This window comes from Calypte anna, chromosome W (genome assembly GCF_003957555.1).
Source record: "Calypte anna isolate BGI_N300 chromosome W, bCalAnn1_v1.p, whole genome shotgun sequence".
Taxonomy (NCBI): Eukaryota; Metazoa; Chordata; class Aves; order Apodiformes; family Trochilidae; genus Calypte; species Calypte anna.
The window spans coordinates 12,921,640-12,939,142 of NC_044276.1; the positions used below are offsets into that span (position 1 = coordinate 12,921,640).

At 43.9% G+C, this 17,503-nt stretch overlaps 1 protein-coding gene across 1 annotated transcript in view; it reads right to left on the bottom strand.

Moving 5' to 3' along the window:
* LOC103538534 (zinc finger SWIM domain-containing protein 6) overlaps nucleotides 1–17,503 on the bottom strand; it is a 161,562-nt gene that overhangs the window by 21,872 nt on the left and 122,187 nt on the right. Inside the window, exon 13 of the mRNA XM_030468330.1 lies at nucleotides 6,521–6,614. Coding sequence (XP_030324190.1) covers nucleotides 6,521–6,614 — 94 coding nt within the window. The remainder of the gene's footprint in view (nucleotides 1–6,520; nucleotides 6,615–17,503) is intronic.

The following is a 17,503-nucleotide window of genomic DNA, read 5'->3' on the forward strand; positions in this document are numbered from 1 at the left end:
GCATATTTAAACAAATCAACAAACGAAACACTAATAGTTAAAAGGCTGACCATGTGGCTTTGCAGTGCTGTTCATCTTGAAGCATGGCACACAACGCTTGTGCATGTGGAAACTTAGCGACTGTCAACATACATTCTCAGGGATTTATTAAAAAAAAAAATTAAAAAAGAACGAGAGCATTTATTGTACTGTATATATATTATAGTATATGTCTGAATATTGAAAACATATAACATTAATTTATATTTTAAAAAAATCTATGTAATGCAAAATACTTGAAGATGCAATAGCTTGGTTTTAAAAAAAAAGAAAACCTATCCTAAGGACTAAAGTGCGCCTTGCTTCAGGGTTGGCTCAGGTGGTGAACTATATGCTGGCCATCTGTGCAGAGCCACCTTTTGGACTGCATGGTTGGACTGATACCTATTGGGGGAAATTAAATATATATATATATATTTGTAAAACCCCTGAATACATATATATGTATACATACATGCTTATAACAGGTACTATAGTAAAGAGGGACAACAAAAAATACACAGCCAGAGCAGCAAGCCTTAGCATTAAGAATACAGTATGCCAGAATCGGAGTTTGTGCCTCCTAGCCTAGGAAACTTAAAGAAATATCCTTTTTAACACAAAATGCAAAATTATTGACATGATACGTTACACCTTTGCAGTGAGCTAATAATAAGCTAACCTTTGTGCACAAATATATATATATATATTATATATATATTCTGCATAGTTTTTTTGACTTTGTGCAGGACAGAAAGTTGTGTAGGTATGACTGTTTTAATTTTCTGTTCATTTTTCTAATATGTTTTATTTTCTCTAGAATTACTCAAACAAAACCAGCCTTCTATCTTGCCTTGTCTTAATGCTTTAAAACAACCAAACTGGAGATCCAACTACTAAACCGTTCATTATATTATTAAATACCAACTTTGGTTACAGTGCAGTGTCTTTACTTTAGCTGATGGTTCTGTATCCTTGTGCTTTTTAAATCTTTTTTATGTTTTGGTGCAAAAGTTGTCCAGTGTCTCTTATTCCCTTCATTAGACAACATGCTAGAGGTATGTTTATAGGCATTTTTGTTTAGAAAAACAATTTCATGCTATTTTATTTATTATAATAGGTAAAAGGGTTGTACTTCATCACCCATGTAAACATGCTTATGAAGTTGAAAGTAATTAAATTTGATACACTGATATCAATTTATTTATGTAACTAAATCACTGTTTTATAAACTTGTTAACGATCAACAATTTTTTTTTTTTTTTTTTTTTTGATTAAAATTAGTTTTTTGACAGTTGATTCTGCCTCCTTTATTGTGTCTGTTACTGGAGTTAAATTGTGTATGGATAGTTCTTAATGGATAGATCTTAAATGCCCAGCTTGCAACTTTGGAGCATTATGGCTAATGTGACCACCAAGGCCAGGAAAGAATGGTAGCGTTCACAATTGCAACTGCTCCTTTGCTGGTGGAAGGTGACCTAGTGCATCAGAGGGACCAAATGCTGACTACAATTGAAGGTGTGTGGTCTATACAATTAACCGTAAGCCTTGACATATTGCCCTGGTGGGATGGAAGAGTGTGGGGGGACATGTTCCCACTCAGTGGATTATTTGGGTGACCATGAGAGTTGAGATGTGCTGCAAATCTGTACAAGGACAGTTCTTTCTGTCCTTTGGCTTTTCTAAAGCATTTTGTGTATTCGGATGCAGACAGGCGAACCTTTCTTGGGGTACAGCGCTTCTTAGTCAAAGAGGTGTTCTCAGGAAGGTGCACAGTCAGTGCTCTGATTTTGCTGCCTTTAGACTTGGCTAGCCTCACTCTGTGCCTCTGCTCCAGACTCAGCTAACCTCCTCCTTTGGCTGCTGAAGAGGGAGCTCCACATGTGTTTGGAAGCTCACCTTTTATTGGCCCCCCAATCCTGCTCATGCACAGCTGAGGCAAACCCTAATTGGGCGGGGGCCGAGGCTTAACACAGGTGGTCTTAACACAAGCTCACGCCTCCCACCTCGTAATTAGCACCTGAGTGCCTCAAACATGGGGCTGTGTACCCCCGCTCAGGCCATTCCTCTACATGTTCTGCTACATTTGGAAGTGTGTGGCTCACTCCACCCAGCATAGAGTTCCTGCTCACAAGCTGACAGCAAACTTTTCTGCTTTTTTGGAGCCTTTGCTCTGTTAGATATGTATAAGTTTTCCAGCCCACAGTGATTAATGGGATACAGCACAGTTGGAAATTGAAGAGGAGCTTTCTGCCTTACCAAGATCTTTATCATCATAGGTATGTTATGTGATGTCGTATACATGACATGAACACCTTTCACTTTTTTTAATATCTTCAGCTGAAGAAAATATTAATATGCAGCAAGCAACTATCAGAGATGCCAGTGTACCCATGAATTCTGACAGAGAGACTTGTGTCACTGGAAGATTAAGGAGGAAAAGGTCTGAATCTTTGTACAACTTAGGTCAGTATGGAAGGGCTTTGGTAGTGGGGGAGGGGCAGCAGGGGTGGCTACTGTGAGAAGCTCCCCTGGCTCCAAAGACGGACCCAAGTATGGAAAAGGTTGAGCCCATCAACGACAGTGATAAACGCCTCTGTGATTAACATATTAAAGAAGGGGAAAAGTAAACTGCTAAAAGACCTGCAGGAGGGAGAAGAGGAGAGATGAGAGCAATACCTATGCAGATACCAAGCTCAGTGAGAAAGGAGGGGGAGAAGGTGTGCTGAGCAGAGATTCCTCTGCAGTGAGAATCAGGGTGGAGAAGCCTGTGAAGGGCCACAGTGGAAGTAACATGGACCTGCAGCCCTGCAGGACCCTATGCCAGGAAAGGTGGCTGCACCTGAAGAAGATCATGACTGGGAAGCCCACACTGGAGCAGTCTGGTCCTGAAGGGCTGCACCTCGTGGGAGGGACTCATGTCAGAGGAGTGCTTGAAGGACTCTCTTCTATGGGAGGGAGACCACTTTGGAGCAGGGGAAGACTGTGAGGAGTCCTACCCCTAAGAAGGAAGGATTGGCAGAATGAACTGACCTCAACCCTCATTCCGCATTGCCCTGTGCCGCTGGGGGGTGTTAGAGAAATTGGGAGCAAATTAATTTGGGCCTGGGAAGAAGGGAGGGGATGGGGTAAGGCATTTAAGCTCTGGTTTTGTTTTCTCTTTGTCCTGCTCTGATTTGATTGGAGAAAAATTAAAGTGATTTTTTTTCCCCAAGCTGTCTGTTTTGCTCATTACCATAATTGGTGAGCGAACCTTCCCTTGTCATTGTCTCAACCCACAAGCTTTTTGTTACATTTTGTTATATTTTCTCCTTCCCATCCCACCATGAGTGGAAGGAATGAGTGAGCAGCTCTTCTTTGTTGCTGGCTAGGCCTAAACCACTTGTCATGTAAAATATGAACCTTACCAAGCCTTGCTGAGTTGTCCTGACCTGGTAGTATTAGCATTATACAGCTTCTGCAACTTCTATCCCTTCCAAGTCTTGAATCCTCATTATGTGTTTGCTTCATTACTTTGTTCTAGATTAATTTTCTGCTACAGACATTAAAGAATGAGAAGGATACTCCATTCTGTAATAGGGCTTGTGTGGATGTGTGAGGGGGGTTTGCCTCTTACAAAGAGAGATTCCAGGGAAAAAAGTAAGAGCTTTTTGGCTGAAAACTGATCAAATATTTCCAAAACTACATATGGGAATTCATTCTGAAGCATGAGAAAGCCTATTCAAAATACAAGTCTCAAATACCTTAGCTTCTTTTCAGAGCCATATATTTGAGATATGCAACTCAACACCTCGTATATCATTGTCACAAAATGTTATAGTGCTTTTCTACACTCCTTTAAATGAGAATCAGAGAATCATTAAGGTTGGAAAAGACCTCTAAGATCATCAAATCAAACTGTCAACCCAATACTACCATTCCAACAAAACCATGTCTTCAAGTGCTACATCCACATGTGTTTTGAACACCTCCAGGGATGGTGACTCTACCACCTCCCTGGGCAGTCTGTGACAATGCCTGATCACGCTTTCAGTAAATAAATTTTTCCTAATATCCAATCTGAACCTCCCCTGGTGCAACTTCAGGCCATTTCCTCTTGTCCTATCAACAGTTATGTGGGAGAAGAGACCAACCCCCACCTCACTACAACCTCCTTTCAGGTAGCTGTAGAGAGTGATAAGGTCTCCCCTCAGCCTCCTCTTCTCCAAATTAAACAATCCCAGTTCCCTCAGCCAATCCTCATAGGACTTGTTCTCTAGACCCTTCACCAGCTTGGTTGCTATTCTCTGGACATGCTCCAGCAACTCAGTGTCTTTCTTATAGTGAGGGACCCAAAACTGAACACAGCATTAGAGGTGCAGTTTCACCAGTGCCAAGTACAGGGGAACGCTCACTTCCTTAGTCCTGCTGGCCACGCTATTTCTGATATAAGCCAGGATGCTGTTGGCCTTCTTGGCCACCTGGAAACACTGCTGACTCATATTTAACTGGCTGTCAATCAACACCCCTGGTACTTTTCCTCTGGCCAGCTTTCCAGCCACTCTTCCCCAAGCATTGCATGGGGTTCTTGTGATCCAAGTGCAGGACCTTGTTAAACCCCCTTCAACTGACCTTGGCCCATCGATCCAGCCTGTCCAGATCCCTCTGCAGAGCCTTCCTTCAGGCAGATCAACAGCCCTGCCAAAGTTAGTATCATCTACAAACTTACTGAGGGCGTACTCAATCCCCTCATCTAGATCACTGATAGAGATATTAAAGAGAACTGACCCCAGTACTGAGCCCTGGGGAACACCCCTTGTGACTGGCTGCCAATTTGATTCAATTCCATTCACCAAAGTTCTCTGAGCTTGGCTGTCCAGCCAGTTTTTAACCCAGGGAAGAGTGCACCTGTCTATGCCTAGCTTCTCTAGGAGAATGCCGTGGGAGATATGTGTCAAAAGTGTCAAAGGCTTTACTAAGGTCCAGGAAGATAACATCCACAGCCTTTCCCTCATCCACTCTTCTCTTGATGAGAAGAAGGAATTTTTTACTATAAAACTTCAGAGTAAAAAGGAGAAAATCAGAAGGGAAAAGAGCAGCGAAAAGCAGCGACCAGCAACGCGAAGCAGCACCAAGGAGCAGCAGTGAGCAGCACCACCAGTGACTTCAGAGAAGGAATATGGACCCCAGGCTGCTTGATGGGGTGATTCTCCAGAGGGTGAAAAGAAGCTAATCTGTTCACTTTCTTCTCTTTCTTTTCTTAAAAAGCTTTCTCCTGGGGGTGATTCATTAGTTTAAAGACCTGTTTTCCTATGTTTTTCTCCCACTATTAACCCCTTCCTAAGACTCCTTTCCAGCATGATATTTCCTTTTTCCCCTAAATAAACTGTTGCAATTTGTTTAAACCATAAAGCTTTTACAATTTGTGCAGCATATATGTGAAGTGGCTAATATTTCCTCACAAAATATAAAACAATAATAGTTACGGACTGTGAAACCAAGTAGGAATAGCTCGGTTACTATAAGACTGTTGTGAACTGTCACTGAAATCCTAGACTTGGACTCATCTGTTACCCAGTCCAGTGTGAGACTTTTCTGGTTGGGAAGTAATTACCAGCTGAGGAGAGCAAGCTCCATATTTACATGTTGGTATATACATTTGTAATTCTCTATTACTACCTTATTAAACCTACCCAAGTTTTTTTTTCCAGCCTTAAACTCTCTCTCCCTTATTCCCTTCCTTGTCTTCCTCTGAGAGGGTGGTAGGGAATAACAGAGGACATCTGTCACTGTCTAAAACCGTGGCAGATTTATTGATGCCCAATGTGGGACTGGAATGTTTTCATAGGTCTAATAGGCACACCATAATAAATCCCATAGAGGATTTTAAAGATATATCTGTTCTGGAAAAGGATATAGTGACTTCTATCTGAACTGAAGCTTTTCATTTCTGTTCCTCAAACCATTTGAATCTTTGATGGCATCTAAGAAGCCCTGGATTATATCTAATGCATCGTATGGTGCCAATATGTTTCAAAATAATGTATTTGATATCTAAAAGCTTTTCCAATTGCAATGTGGAAAACACAGCCCTTTTCAAAGCATGTAATTTTACCTGTGTGTGATATAGTGCATAAAGGCATTCCAATTTCTTCCCTGTTTTTTATTTTCTGAAATAATTCCTAATATAGAACATCTGGAGTTGTTTGGTTGGTTGGTTGGTTTTTATATTGGCTGCAATCACCAAACTCTTGTATTTGTTAAAATTCCTCCCAGGAGTAACCTACCTTTTTGTAGGTAACTTTATTCTAATAGACTTTTGACTTTCCTATAAACAACAGTAGATAAGCACACACTGTAGCACTTATATGTGATAATACCTTTCAACCAAGCTCTTGCAAGCACTATAGGAGCGGATCTTTCCCTGCCACTGGAAAGAGGCAGCTAGCTCTGGGCTGGAGTGGGGCAGCTGGGCAGCATGGCTGTACAGCATTGTACAGTAGCTCAGGAGCACAAAGCTTGCCTGCCATGCAAGATGGCAAGGCAGGTTGGTAGCCTGAGTGCTGTGACACTTTGGACTTGAGTTGAGTCATGGTTCTTGGGATAACATCCTTGCTCTAGAAAGCAGCACAAGCATGAAATGGGGATATTAAACACAGGAATACTACTGTTCTGCTGGATATTGATGGAGCCTTTTCCAGGGGCAGGCAGCAGCCCCTCTGCGAGGGACTCAGGAATGGGCTAGGGAAAGCAGTATGATCCAAGGCCCCTGACCTGCTCACTTGCATCCCCTGTCTTGACACCAGCTGCCCAGCCCTGGCATCAGCTGCCACCGTCAACCAGGGGAGTCAAGAGCCCAGGAAACAACCCCCTGAAGGTTTGCTGTTTGGGTTTTGTTTTCTTTTCTTTTCTGTTTTGTTCATTTTTGTGGTGGGTTTTTTTGTTTGTTTTTTTTTTAACCTCAGAAGATAAATAGCAATGCCAAAGAGAGAGGTCTGCCTGGCTCATGCTGTTGTGCTGGACAACCTTTATTTCATCAGCCTGGTCATGCATAGGTTTTGGACTCTTTGCCTCAGGCATCCCCTGCCTCTCAGAGACCAGGAAATTCCCTCAGCAGCAGTAAGGCCTGTGTTTTCAGAGGTACCATAAGGGCTTGCTACCACACATTTCCCTTTCTCTTTTATGAAGTTTAGTGACAGCACATTTTTTTTTTTGCTTTTTTTTTTGTTGCTGTTGTTGTTGCATTTCTTTGTTGTTTGCCATAGAACAAAATGTCCCCTGGTGGCAGGGTCTCCTGGTGCATGCCAGCAGCCTGTTTTGGCCTCCTGCCCAAAGTGAACTATGTGGGATGAAACTACATTGACTGTAGGGTGAAAAATTGTGCAGAATGTCTGAGGAGGCTTGAAGACAAGACAGGAAGTGTTGCAAGGTCAGACTCCAAGGTCGTACTTACACAGTGAAGTAAAAAGGGAGATAAGTTGCTTTGGGGCAAAATGCTCAACAAAGTGTTGACAGGAAGATGCTGGGAAAGCCTCATAAAAGAGAAAATGAGGTGACTCACACTGTTTGTGAGGATCACCAGGGATGTCCTTGCTGCCCTATGAGCTGTAGTGTTACTGGTGGTCATTACAACTGAGGGAAGCAGAAAACAGGAAGCCTGATAGAAGTAGTTGATTGACAGCTTTCCCCTCTGTTGGAAGTGCAGTGTCACACAGTCCCTTTTGTATCTTGAGCAAATTCCTTCTGCAAAACACCTAGAAGCTTTCTAATTTTCAGTGTACACCAGAAGTCTCAAGGAGGCAGTTGCCATGTCAGTTGCCACGTAGAGTGAGGAGTAAAGCAACGTTCTTCATAACCTCAATCTAGAGACGTGAGCTGCAGGCAAGGGATGAGAGCAGCAGAATCAGGAGCACGCACCTCTCCCTTGCCTGTGCTGATGGTGACAGGGGAACAGTGATGGAGGATGTGATATGGTGATCCACATACCCTGCTGGTCTTGCAGGCTGGTACAGTACAGCACAGAGCAGGATGAATACAAGTGCTAGGAAAGGTTGCTGCACCCCTCTATGTTTAGCCCCTCTCAGAGTCTCAAAGCCCTCCTTCTTTAGTTCCTTATCCTCAACCTATGACAGCTTCTTAACAGGTTAGTAAGTCTGAAAATTACAAGAAGCCCCTGGGAATTACATAGCTTATCTGAAAGCCAAGCTCTCTTCCACAGAGATCACCCTTGACTTTGTCTTGATGGATTTGTTATTTTTTATTAATAAAAGAATTTCTTAGTCTAGAGGAACAGAAGAGCTCACTACCCATAAGAGATGCAAAAAATGACCAACCAACCATTATCTCCTGCACCAACATGAAACCTCTTTGTTATGCACATTGGAAGGAGGTTTATTGATTTACAGGCTTTCAGGGAAAGGACACCACTTACCAAATATGCATCAAGTGACCACGTGCACTAACTTGCTTCAGAGTCCTGCCAGCAGTACCTGTCTCCATGTGTGTGGTAATGCTCACTTGCATTGATGTAGCATACAAGAGATAAAAAGAGGAATAGAAGCCCCTCCTGTACCTGCAGATCTTAGAGCATCTGTGTCAGTAAGGTTCTGGAGGACAGAATGTACCCGAGGTCCTCCATGACCATCTGGCCACACTGATGACCTCTTTCCATAGCTAGTTTAAATGCTTTGCCTCCCCTGAATCACATAACACATGCTGCCATTGGAAATAAGGAGAAAGAACCCAGGACTCCATACAGTACTCCCAAATCTAGAACAATATGTTTTTTCTGTCACAGAAATCCCAGTGATAGAGTTGTGAAATTGTTGGTATCATCTCTCAGCCCAATCAGCCCAACTTGTCATTGTTGTAGCTGAGAGGCAGAACAGTATAACTGTGAGGACACTGCTGTTCAGTGTGCCACATAAGGGGAGAAATAGTTTTATAGGACATATGAGTGTCATAAGCAGTCAGTTACTAGATAGTAAATACAGACAATCTAATTGCCATTAGGTTGGGAGGCAGAAGAGGTGAAAGCATCTGTGGACCACTGAAGACAGTGCTGTCACTGTAAGGCTTTTACAGAAAAAAAATGTTACTGTAGCAATCTTTACAGCTGTGAGTTTCTTCTATGATCTTCCTTCTGCAAAGCAAACTACCTTTAAGAGTCTTAAAATACCTTAGTAAGCTTGGGACAGAGATTGGTGTCCTGGTTTGGGCCAGGATAAAGGTGATTTTCTGTCTTGTACTTTTGCTTTCAGCTAAGTCTCTTGTAAGTAGTTGCACTTGCTGAAATTAACAGCAAGTTTCTCAGACAGGGTGTGCTTCTAGAACTGATAACACTCGATGTTTATAGTTACTGCTAGAGACTGGTATGCAGAGCCAAGGACGCTGCTCAGCTCTGAGGAAAACTTTTACCCTCCAGAAGGAGTAAAGAGGTCCCACTTGCAGCCCTCCTTTGGGGAGGAACGGACAAGATAGATGCCAGAATTGACCAAACAGAGTATTCCATCCCATACACGTCATCCTCAGTATAAATTTGAGGCATCACGAGGGCCAAGCCATGATTTCCTGCTTCCAGCTTCCGGCTGCCTGGCCTTCCTGCCTTTCCTGCTTCCCTTCCTTCACCCGGCATCCTGGAAGGATTCCATCCGTTCGCCTGCCTGTGCTCCTGATCCGTGCCAGCCCATATCTGTGTGTTCCTGCCTCCAGTTCCTGACTGCTGCCGACTCCAGGAGTCCAGCCTGGACTTTCCCAGGGCTGCCCTGCAGCCTCGGTGGTGACGTGAGAGTTATTGGGGGAAAAGGGGGGAAGGAACGTGAGATCAATTTTTCTGTATATTTGTATATATTTAGTAATTTTTCCTATTTATCATTACTGTTTTATTAAAGTTGTGTAGTTTAGTTTCCAACGCATAAGTCTCTCTCCCTTATTCTCTCTCCTTTCTTTATCAAGGAGGAGAGAGAGATTAATAGAGAGTGTCTGTTATTCGGTTTAATTGCCGGGCCAGTGTTAAACCGTGGCAGATTTATTGGCGCACAACGTGGGGCTCGAGCTAATTGGCTCGAGTCCAGCTTAAATTTTGACTAATTTACCTGAATAGTTTGAATTCCAACTCCAGTGAAAGAATGGCTTTGCTGAGCTGGAATCAGACCTTGTTCTTTGGAAATTTCACAGGGTTGGAGATTAAACCAATCATTCCGTACCTTTGGTATTTAGGGTATGTGATGTGTATTTTTGCAGCTGGAATGAGTGTTACTATGTGGGTCTTTTTTCGTAAGAGCTGCTTAAGAACCATCGTTGCAATATGGTCCTCAATACTGATGTATATCATGGTGCATGGTGCAGTAGTGTTTCATAGAGAGATAAAAAACTTGGTTGGTAATTACACTCCCAGTTTTAATTTGGGAAATCATACCCTTCCATCGTATTTCGGGCTGACTCCACCAGATTTTAGTAACAATAGCATTTCATTTCTCAATCTTCTGGTGGGTGTTGTTAATTTTTCTCATATATTGGTGAGGGGTAACAAGAAAACCACAGTAATGAGATTGAGTATGCCTTTTCAGAGGCCGAGAGTTGCTGTTCGGAGAGTGAGAGCTGCTCCTCGTACAGAGAGCACCCCCACTCCCGCCTCCGCAGCCGCTTCTCGCCCCCCCTCACACAAGGACACAACTCAGATAAGGCCGTCGAGCATTGCCAGTGTTTCTGCTACAGCTGCAGTTGCTGTCTCTACCCCCACAGACACTGATGCTGTTCAGAAAGTGAGCCCTGCTGCCGCTACTGCTACAGACACCACAGCCTCTCCCCCTCAGCCCACACAGTTACTTGTTGACCCTGTAACTAGGAGAAAAGGAAAACAATGGAAATCAGAAATGAGCCTTAACCCTTCCAAGTCTGAACGAGATGACCAGGTGATAGAGGAAATAGAGGATAATGCCTCTCCTCCTAGACCAGCTAGAGCATACTCCAAAGCAGAGTCAGCTGAGGAGGACTCAGACTCAGAATCTGCTCAGCCCTATTCCATGAGAGACTTGCGTACTCTGAGAAAAGACTACAGCCGTTTTTCAGGTGAACCACTCCTCTCTTGGTTACTCCGATGCTGGAAGGAAGGGGCTGCTACCATAACATTAACTCAGAAGGAAGCCAGGCAGTTGGGATCCCTGGCCAAAGATGCAGGTATTGATCGGGCATTTGGGGAAAAGGCTGGAACTACCAGCCTATGGAAGCGACTCTTGTCAGCTGTAAGGGAGAGATATCCCTATAAAGAGGAAATAGACTGCCCACAGATCAAAGCAGCCAGACTTGGGAAAACTATCAGGTATCTGGAAGAATTGGCTGTACGAGACGTGATCTATAATAACGATGACATTGAAGATCCTTATCACGTACCGTGCCCTAGACCTATGATGCAAAGGGTTTGTGCATGCTGCACCACCACCTTTTAACCATACACTATCAGTAATGCTATGGGTCCCTGCAGATGTGGATGCAACTGTAGGTATGTGATTAAAACTGTACAAGAGTGTGAAGATGCCGTCATAGCCCCTTGTTGGGCCTGGGTCTCAGCTATCAAGAGAGCATCTGAGAAAATGCATTCACCCCTTTCTCCTCAGACAGAAGGAGGACGCCGCACTGCAGCCATTAAGAGGAGACGCCCTCCTATGAGACGGAATCGAGAGAAACAGAATTCAGCAAGAGGAACCCTGTGGGCACTCCTGTGTGAGTATGGAGAGGACATGAAAAAGTGGGACAAGAAACCTACTGCTGCCCTACAGGACCGAGTGTTTGAGTTGATGAGTAAGCCGAAGGCAAAAGGAGGTCCTTCTAAAAAGATGGCTGCTCAAGTCTCCAGTGTGGAGTTACCCAATTCAAATATGCTGGTGACTCAAGATCCCTGTACATCAGGTGTGAGTACTGGGGATGCAAACTCCAGTAAGGCAAATACTGACAATGCTGTATGTGCTCAAGCTTAGAGGTGCCCTGCCTCCAGCCAGGTGGAGGAGAGGGACAACCGAATCTATTGGATTGTGTGGATTCGATGGCCTGGCACATTAGAGCCACAAAAGTATAAAGCCTTGGTGGACACTGGTGCACAGTGCACCCTAATGCCATCGAATCAGAAAGGGACAGACTCCGTCACTATTTCTGGAGTGACGGGGGGATCTAAAGAACTGACTATTGTGAAGGCTGATGTGAGCCTCACTGGAATAAAGTGGCATAAACACCCGATAGTGACTGGTCCAGATGCTCCGTGCATCCTTGGCATAGACTACCTCAAGGGAGGTGATTTCGAGGACCCGAAAGGGTACCGCTGGTCCTTTGGTACTGCAGCTATTAAGACTGAGAATGCAGGATGGCTGCATGCTTTGTTTGGCCTTTCAGATACATCCTTTGTAGTGGGGTTGCTGAGAACTATAAACCAGCGGGTGCCAACTGCTACTTCAACAGTGCATCGAAGACAATATCGCATCAACAGAGATGCTGTGATCCCCATTCATAAGCTGATCTGGCAACTAGAGAGCCAAGGAGTGATCAGCAAGACTCATTCACCCTTCAACAGTCCTGTATGGCCAGTGCGAAAGCCTAATGGAGAGCGGAGGCAGACAGTGGACTATCGTGCCCTGAATGAGGTTACACCACCACTAAGTGCTGCTGTGCCGGACATACTAGAACTTCAGTATGAGCTGGAGTCAAAGGCAGCCAGGTGGTATGCTACTATTGATATTGTTAATGCATTTCTTGCTATTCCTATATGTCACGGTTTAACACTGGCCCGGCAATTAAACCGAATAACAGATGCTCTCTATTAATGTCTCTCTCCTCCTTGATAAAGAAAGGAGAGAGAATAAGGGAGAGAGACTTATGGGTTGGAAACTAAACTACACAACTTTAATGAAACAGTAATGATAAATAGGAAAAATTACTAAATATATACAAATATACAGGAAAATGGATACCACAGCCCTCCCCCCTCTCCCCCAATAACACTCACGTCACCACCGAGGCTGCAGGGCAGCCCTGGGAAAGTCCAGGCTGGACTGGACTGGAGGCAGGAACACACAGATATGGGCTGGCACGGATCAGGACCACAGGCAGACGAACGGACGGAATCCTTCCAGGATGCCGGGTGGAGGAAGGGAAGCAGGAAATCAGGAAATCCGGAAATCTGGCTTGGCCCTCATGATGCCTCAAATTTATACTGAGTATGACGTGTATGGGATGGAATACTCTGTTTGGTCAATTCTGGCATCTATCTTGTCTGTTCCTCCCCAAAGGAGGGCTCAGGTGGGACCTCTTTATCCTCCTGGACGGTAAAATGTTTTCATCAGAGCTGAGCAGTGTCCTTGGCTATGCACACCAGTCTCTAGCAGTAACTATAAACATCAAGTGTTATCAATCCCAGAAGCACACACTGTCCAAGAAACTTGCTGTTAATTTCAGCAAGTGCAACTACTTAAAGAGACTTAGCTGAAAGCAAAAAAGTACAAGACAGAAAATCACCTTTATCCTGGCCCAAACCAGGACACTATAGCACCAGAATGCAGAGCACAGATTGCTTTCACCTGGAGAGGTATCCAGTACACTTGGAATCGACTGCCCCAGGGGTGGAAACACAGTCCTACCATCTGCCATGGACTGATCCACGATACCTTGGGAAAGGGTGGAGCTCCAGAACATCTACAGTACATCGATGACATCATTGTGTGGGGTGACACAGCAAAGGAAGTCTATGAGAAAGGTAAGAAGATAAGTGAAATCCTTCTAGAGGCTGGTTTTGCTATTAAAAGGAGCAAGGTAAAGGGACCTGCACAAGAGATACAGTTTCTGGGAGTTAAGTGGCAAGATGGACGTTGCCACATCCCAATGGATGTGATTAACAAAATAACAGCTATGGCCCCACCAACTACCAAAAAGGAAACTCAGTCCTTCTTAGGAACTGTTGGCTTCTGGAGGATGCATATTCCTCTTTATAATCAGATTGTGAAACCTTTCTACGAGGTTACTCAGAAGAAGAAAGACTTTAAATGGGGCTCAGAACAACAAGCTGCTTTTGAGAGTATTAAACAGGAGATTGTGCAGGCAATGGCCCTTGGACCAATTCGAAAAGGGCCAGACATTGAAAATGTGCTTTACACTGGAGATGGAGGTGATGGTCCTACATGGAGCCTCTGGCAAAAAGCTCCAGGAGAGACTCAAGGCCGACCTCTAGGATTTTGGGGTCGTAACTACAAAGGCTCCGAAACCAACTACACAGCCACTGAAAAAGAGATACTGGCCACATACGAAGGAGTTAGAGCTGCTTCAGAAGTGATTGGTACTGAAGCACAGCGCTTCCTAGTGCCACGATTACCTGTACTGGGTTTTATGTACACAGGTAGAGAATCTTCCCATCATGCTACCGATGCTACCTGGAGTAAATGGATTGCTTTACTCTCACAGAGAGCTAGGATAGGAAGACTCAATCTTCCAGGAATTGTAGAAGCAATAACACATTGGACAGAAGGCAAACACTTTGGAATGCCACCAGAAAAAGTGGTAAAACGGGCTGAAGAAGCCCCACCATATGACCAGCTACCAGAGAATGAGAAACAATATGCTCTTTTCACTGATGGATCCTGTTGTCTGGTAGGAGGCCATCGAAGGTGGAAAGCTGCCGTATGGAATCCTACACGACTAGTTGCAAAAACAGTACAAGGAGAGGGTGAATCAAGTCAATTTGCAGAGGTAAAAGCCATCCAATTGGCTTTGGACATTGCTGAACAAGAAAAGTGGCCGAGACTTTATCTCTATACTGACTCATGGATGGTAGCAAATGCCTTATGGGGTTGGTTAAAGCAGTGGAAGCAAAACAACTGGCAACGTAGAGATAAACCTATCTGGGCTGCTGAACTCTGGAAAGACATTGCTGCTAAGTTAGAGAAACTTGATGTAAAAGTGCGTCACGTAGATGCCCACGTACCTTCATATCGAGCTACTGAGGAACATCGAAACAACCAACGAGCAGATGAGGCTGCTCAAGTGTTCCAAATAGATCTGGACTAGGACCATAAAGGTGAACTGTTTTTGGCCAAATGGGCCCAAAAAGCTTCAGGTCATCAAGGCAGGGATGGAACATATCGATGGGCTCGTGACCGAGGGGTGGATTTATCTTTGGACGCTATTGTGCAGGTTATCCACGATTGTGACATATGTGCTGCAATTAAGCAAGCTAAAAGGTTGAAACCTCTGTGGTATGAAGGGAGATGGTCAAAATATAGGTATAGGGAGGCCTGGCAAGTCGACTACATCACACTGCCTCAAACCTGCCAGGGTAAGCACTATGTGCTTACAATGGTGGAGGCAAGTACAGGATGGCTGGAAACATATCCTGTGCCTCATGCCACAGCCCGGAACACTATCCTGGGCCTAGAGAAACAAGTCTTGTGGAGACATGGTACACCAGAGAGAATTGAGTCAGATAATGGAACTCATTTCAAAAATAGTCTCATAAATAACTGGGCCAAAGAACATGGTATTGAGTGGATATACCATATTCCCTATCATGCACCAGCCTCAGTTAAAATTGAAAGGTAAAATGGACTGTTAAAAACTACCTTAAAGGCAATGGGTGGTGGAACTTTCAAAAACTTGGGACAAGTACTTGGCAAAAGCTACCTGCTTAGTTAACACCAGGGGTTCCATCAATCGAGCTGGTCCTGCTCAGTCAGATCTTCTACACACAGTAGATGGGGACAAAGTGCCTGTGGTGCATGAAAAGAATCTGCTAAGGAAAACAGTTTGAGTTTATCCTGCCCCAGGCAAAGGCAAACCCATTCGTGGGGTTGTTTTCGCTCAAGGGCCTGGACACACTTGGTGGGTGATGATGAAAGATGGAGAAGTACAATGTGTACCACAAGGGAATCTCACACTAGGTGAGAATTCCTAAGTTCTGCTTGTCTAGCTTAATCAGTAATGCATGGACTCTTTGGGAGTCGTGAACTTGTATCCCTCCTTAACTACTGTTATGTGAATTGTTGCATAAACTAACAGTGTTCCATGAGTGTTTTTCAGGATGATTTTGTAGTGATGAAACCAGAACTAGGTTCATCAGCTGGCATCCAGTGACTTCCTTGAAGTTACCATCTGCAACCTGCAACCTGTGGACCATGGACATGAACTGTGAAGATTGCTCCTTCTTTTGACAATCTGCTACAAGAGATGAACATCTGCAATCATAGACCGAGTTACTTAGTGAATTTTAGCACAGAGAGATAGTAGTAATTTGTGTATAGATACGTTTAGAGATAAGAGATAGTAATGATTGGAGCATGATGCAAATGGTATGGAATAAGGGGAGGAGAGAGAGATTAATGGAGAGCGTCTGTTATTCGGTTTAATTGCCGGGCCAGTGTTAAACCGTGACAACTAGACATATTCTATACCTGTTTATTCAAAACACTGGATTTATGAGAAAGTACAGGTTCATGATATTTCTTACACTAGTTCTTACTGAAGACATTCTGATGACACCATCATCCATACAGAGGTATCCATGAACACAGTGATATCCCAAGCGTGCTGCTACCACTGAATGACACTTTGTGAATCCTTGGGGTGGTATTCAAGTCGGTCATAAGGATCTTTCTCTCTCTCTCAAGTAAACAAACATTTAAGGCAGAAGTATGCCAAGATGTGAAAAAAAGTAGATTTCCACAGCAACCTTGGGAATAAGAAAGGCTAACAAAGTACATAATCTCAGCTTTCTGATTAAAGGCTTTAGCTTCCAGAAGTCTAGAATAGGCAAATAGTACCTTTCTTTGGCGTAAGAAGCAACTGGGATAATTTCCCCAAGTCTTTGGAGGTTTGTTTACTGAAGCAAAGTAATAAATGGCTTTCTGATCTTTGCATTTTGTTTGTTTGTTGTTTTTAAGAACTCCCTGAAGAGGGATGGAGACATTAATTTTTGTTGAAATGAACTGTGTATACTCCAAGATTCATCAGTGTAAGACAGTATTACTCCAGATACCTAAAATCTTAGTTGTCTCCTTTTAGTTTGTAAAGTCTCTCCTAAGAGTCTGAAAACTGATCTGAGGTTTTTCTACACATCAAGCTGAGTCTGATGCAGATGACCATTCCACAGCTTGTGGAGCACAGGATCTGATGTAGCAAGCGAGAGGGCTGCTGTTAATGCAGTCTACCTAAGAAAATGGTCATTATGGCTGACCTTGGCTTTCTCTAGTAACTCAACACACACCTACCCAATCTCATTTGAGGGAAAGGAAAGGAAGGATGGGAGGAATTGTAAGAAACCCCTCAAGGTCATGCAAAAGTTCTGCAAAAGTGCATTTCTGACAAGCAGAATAATTTTCCTTTCTAGCCATCCCTACATTGGGATTTCATTGGTCCTCTCTCATCCCTGAAGAGAGTAGTGTCCTGCAGCCAGCTGCTCCCAGCTCTCTCTTCCATTCGAATAGCACAAAGGAGCTGCACAGCCCCTTGCTCTGTGTTTACCAGTCAACTGTGC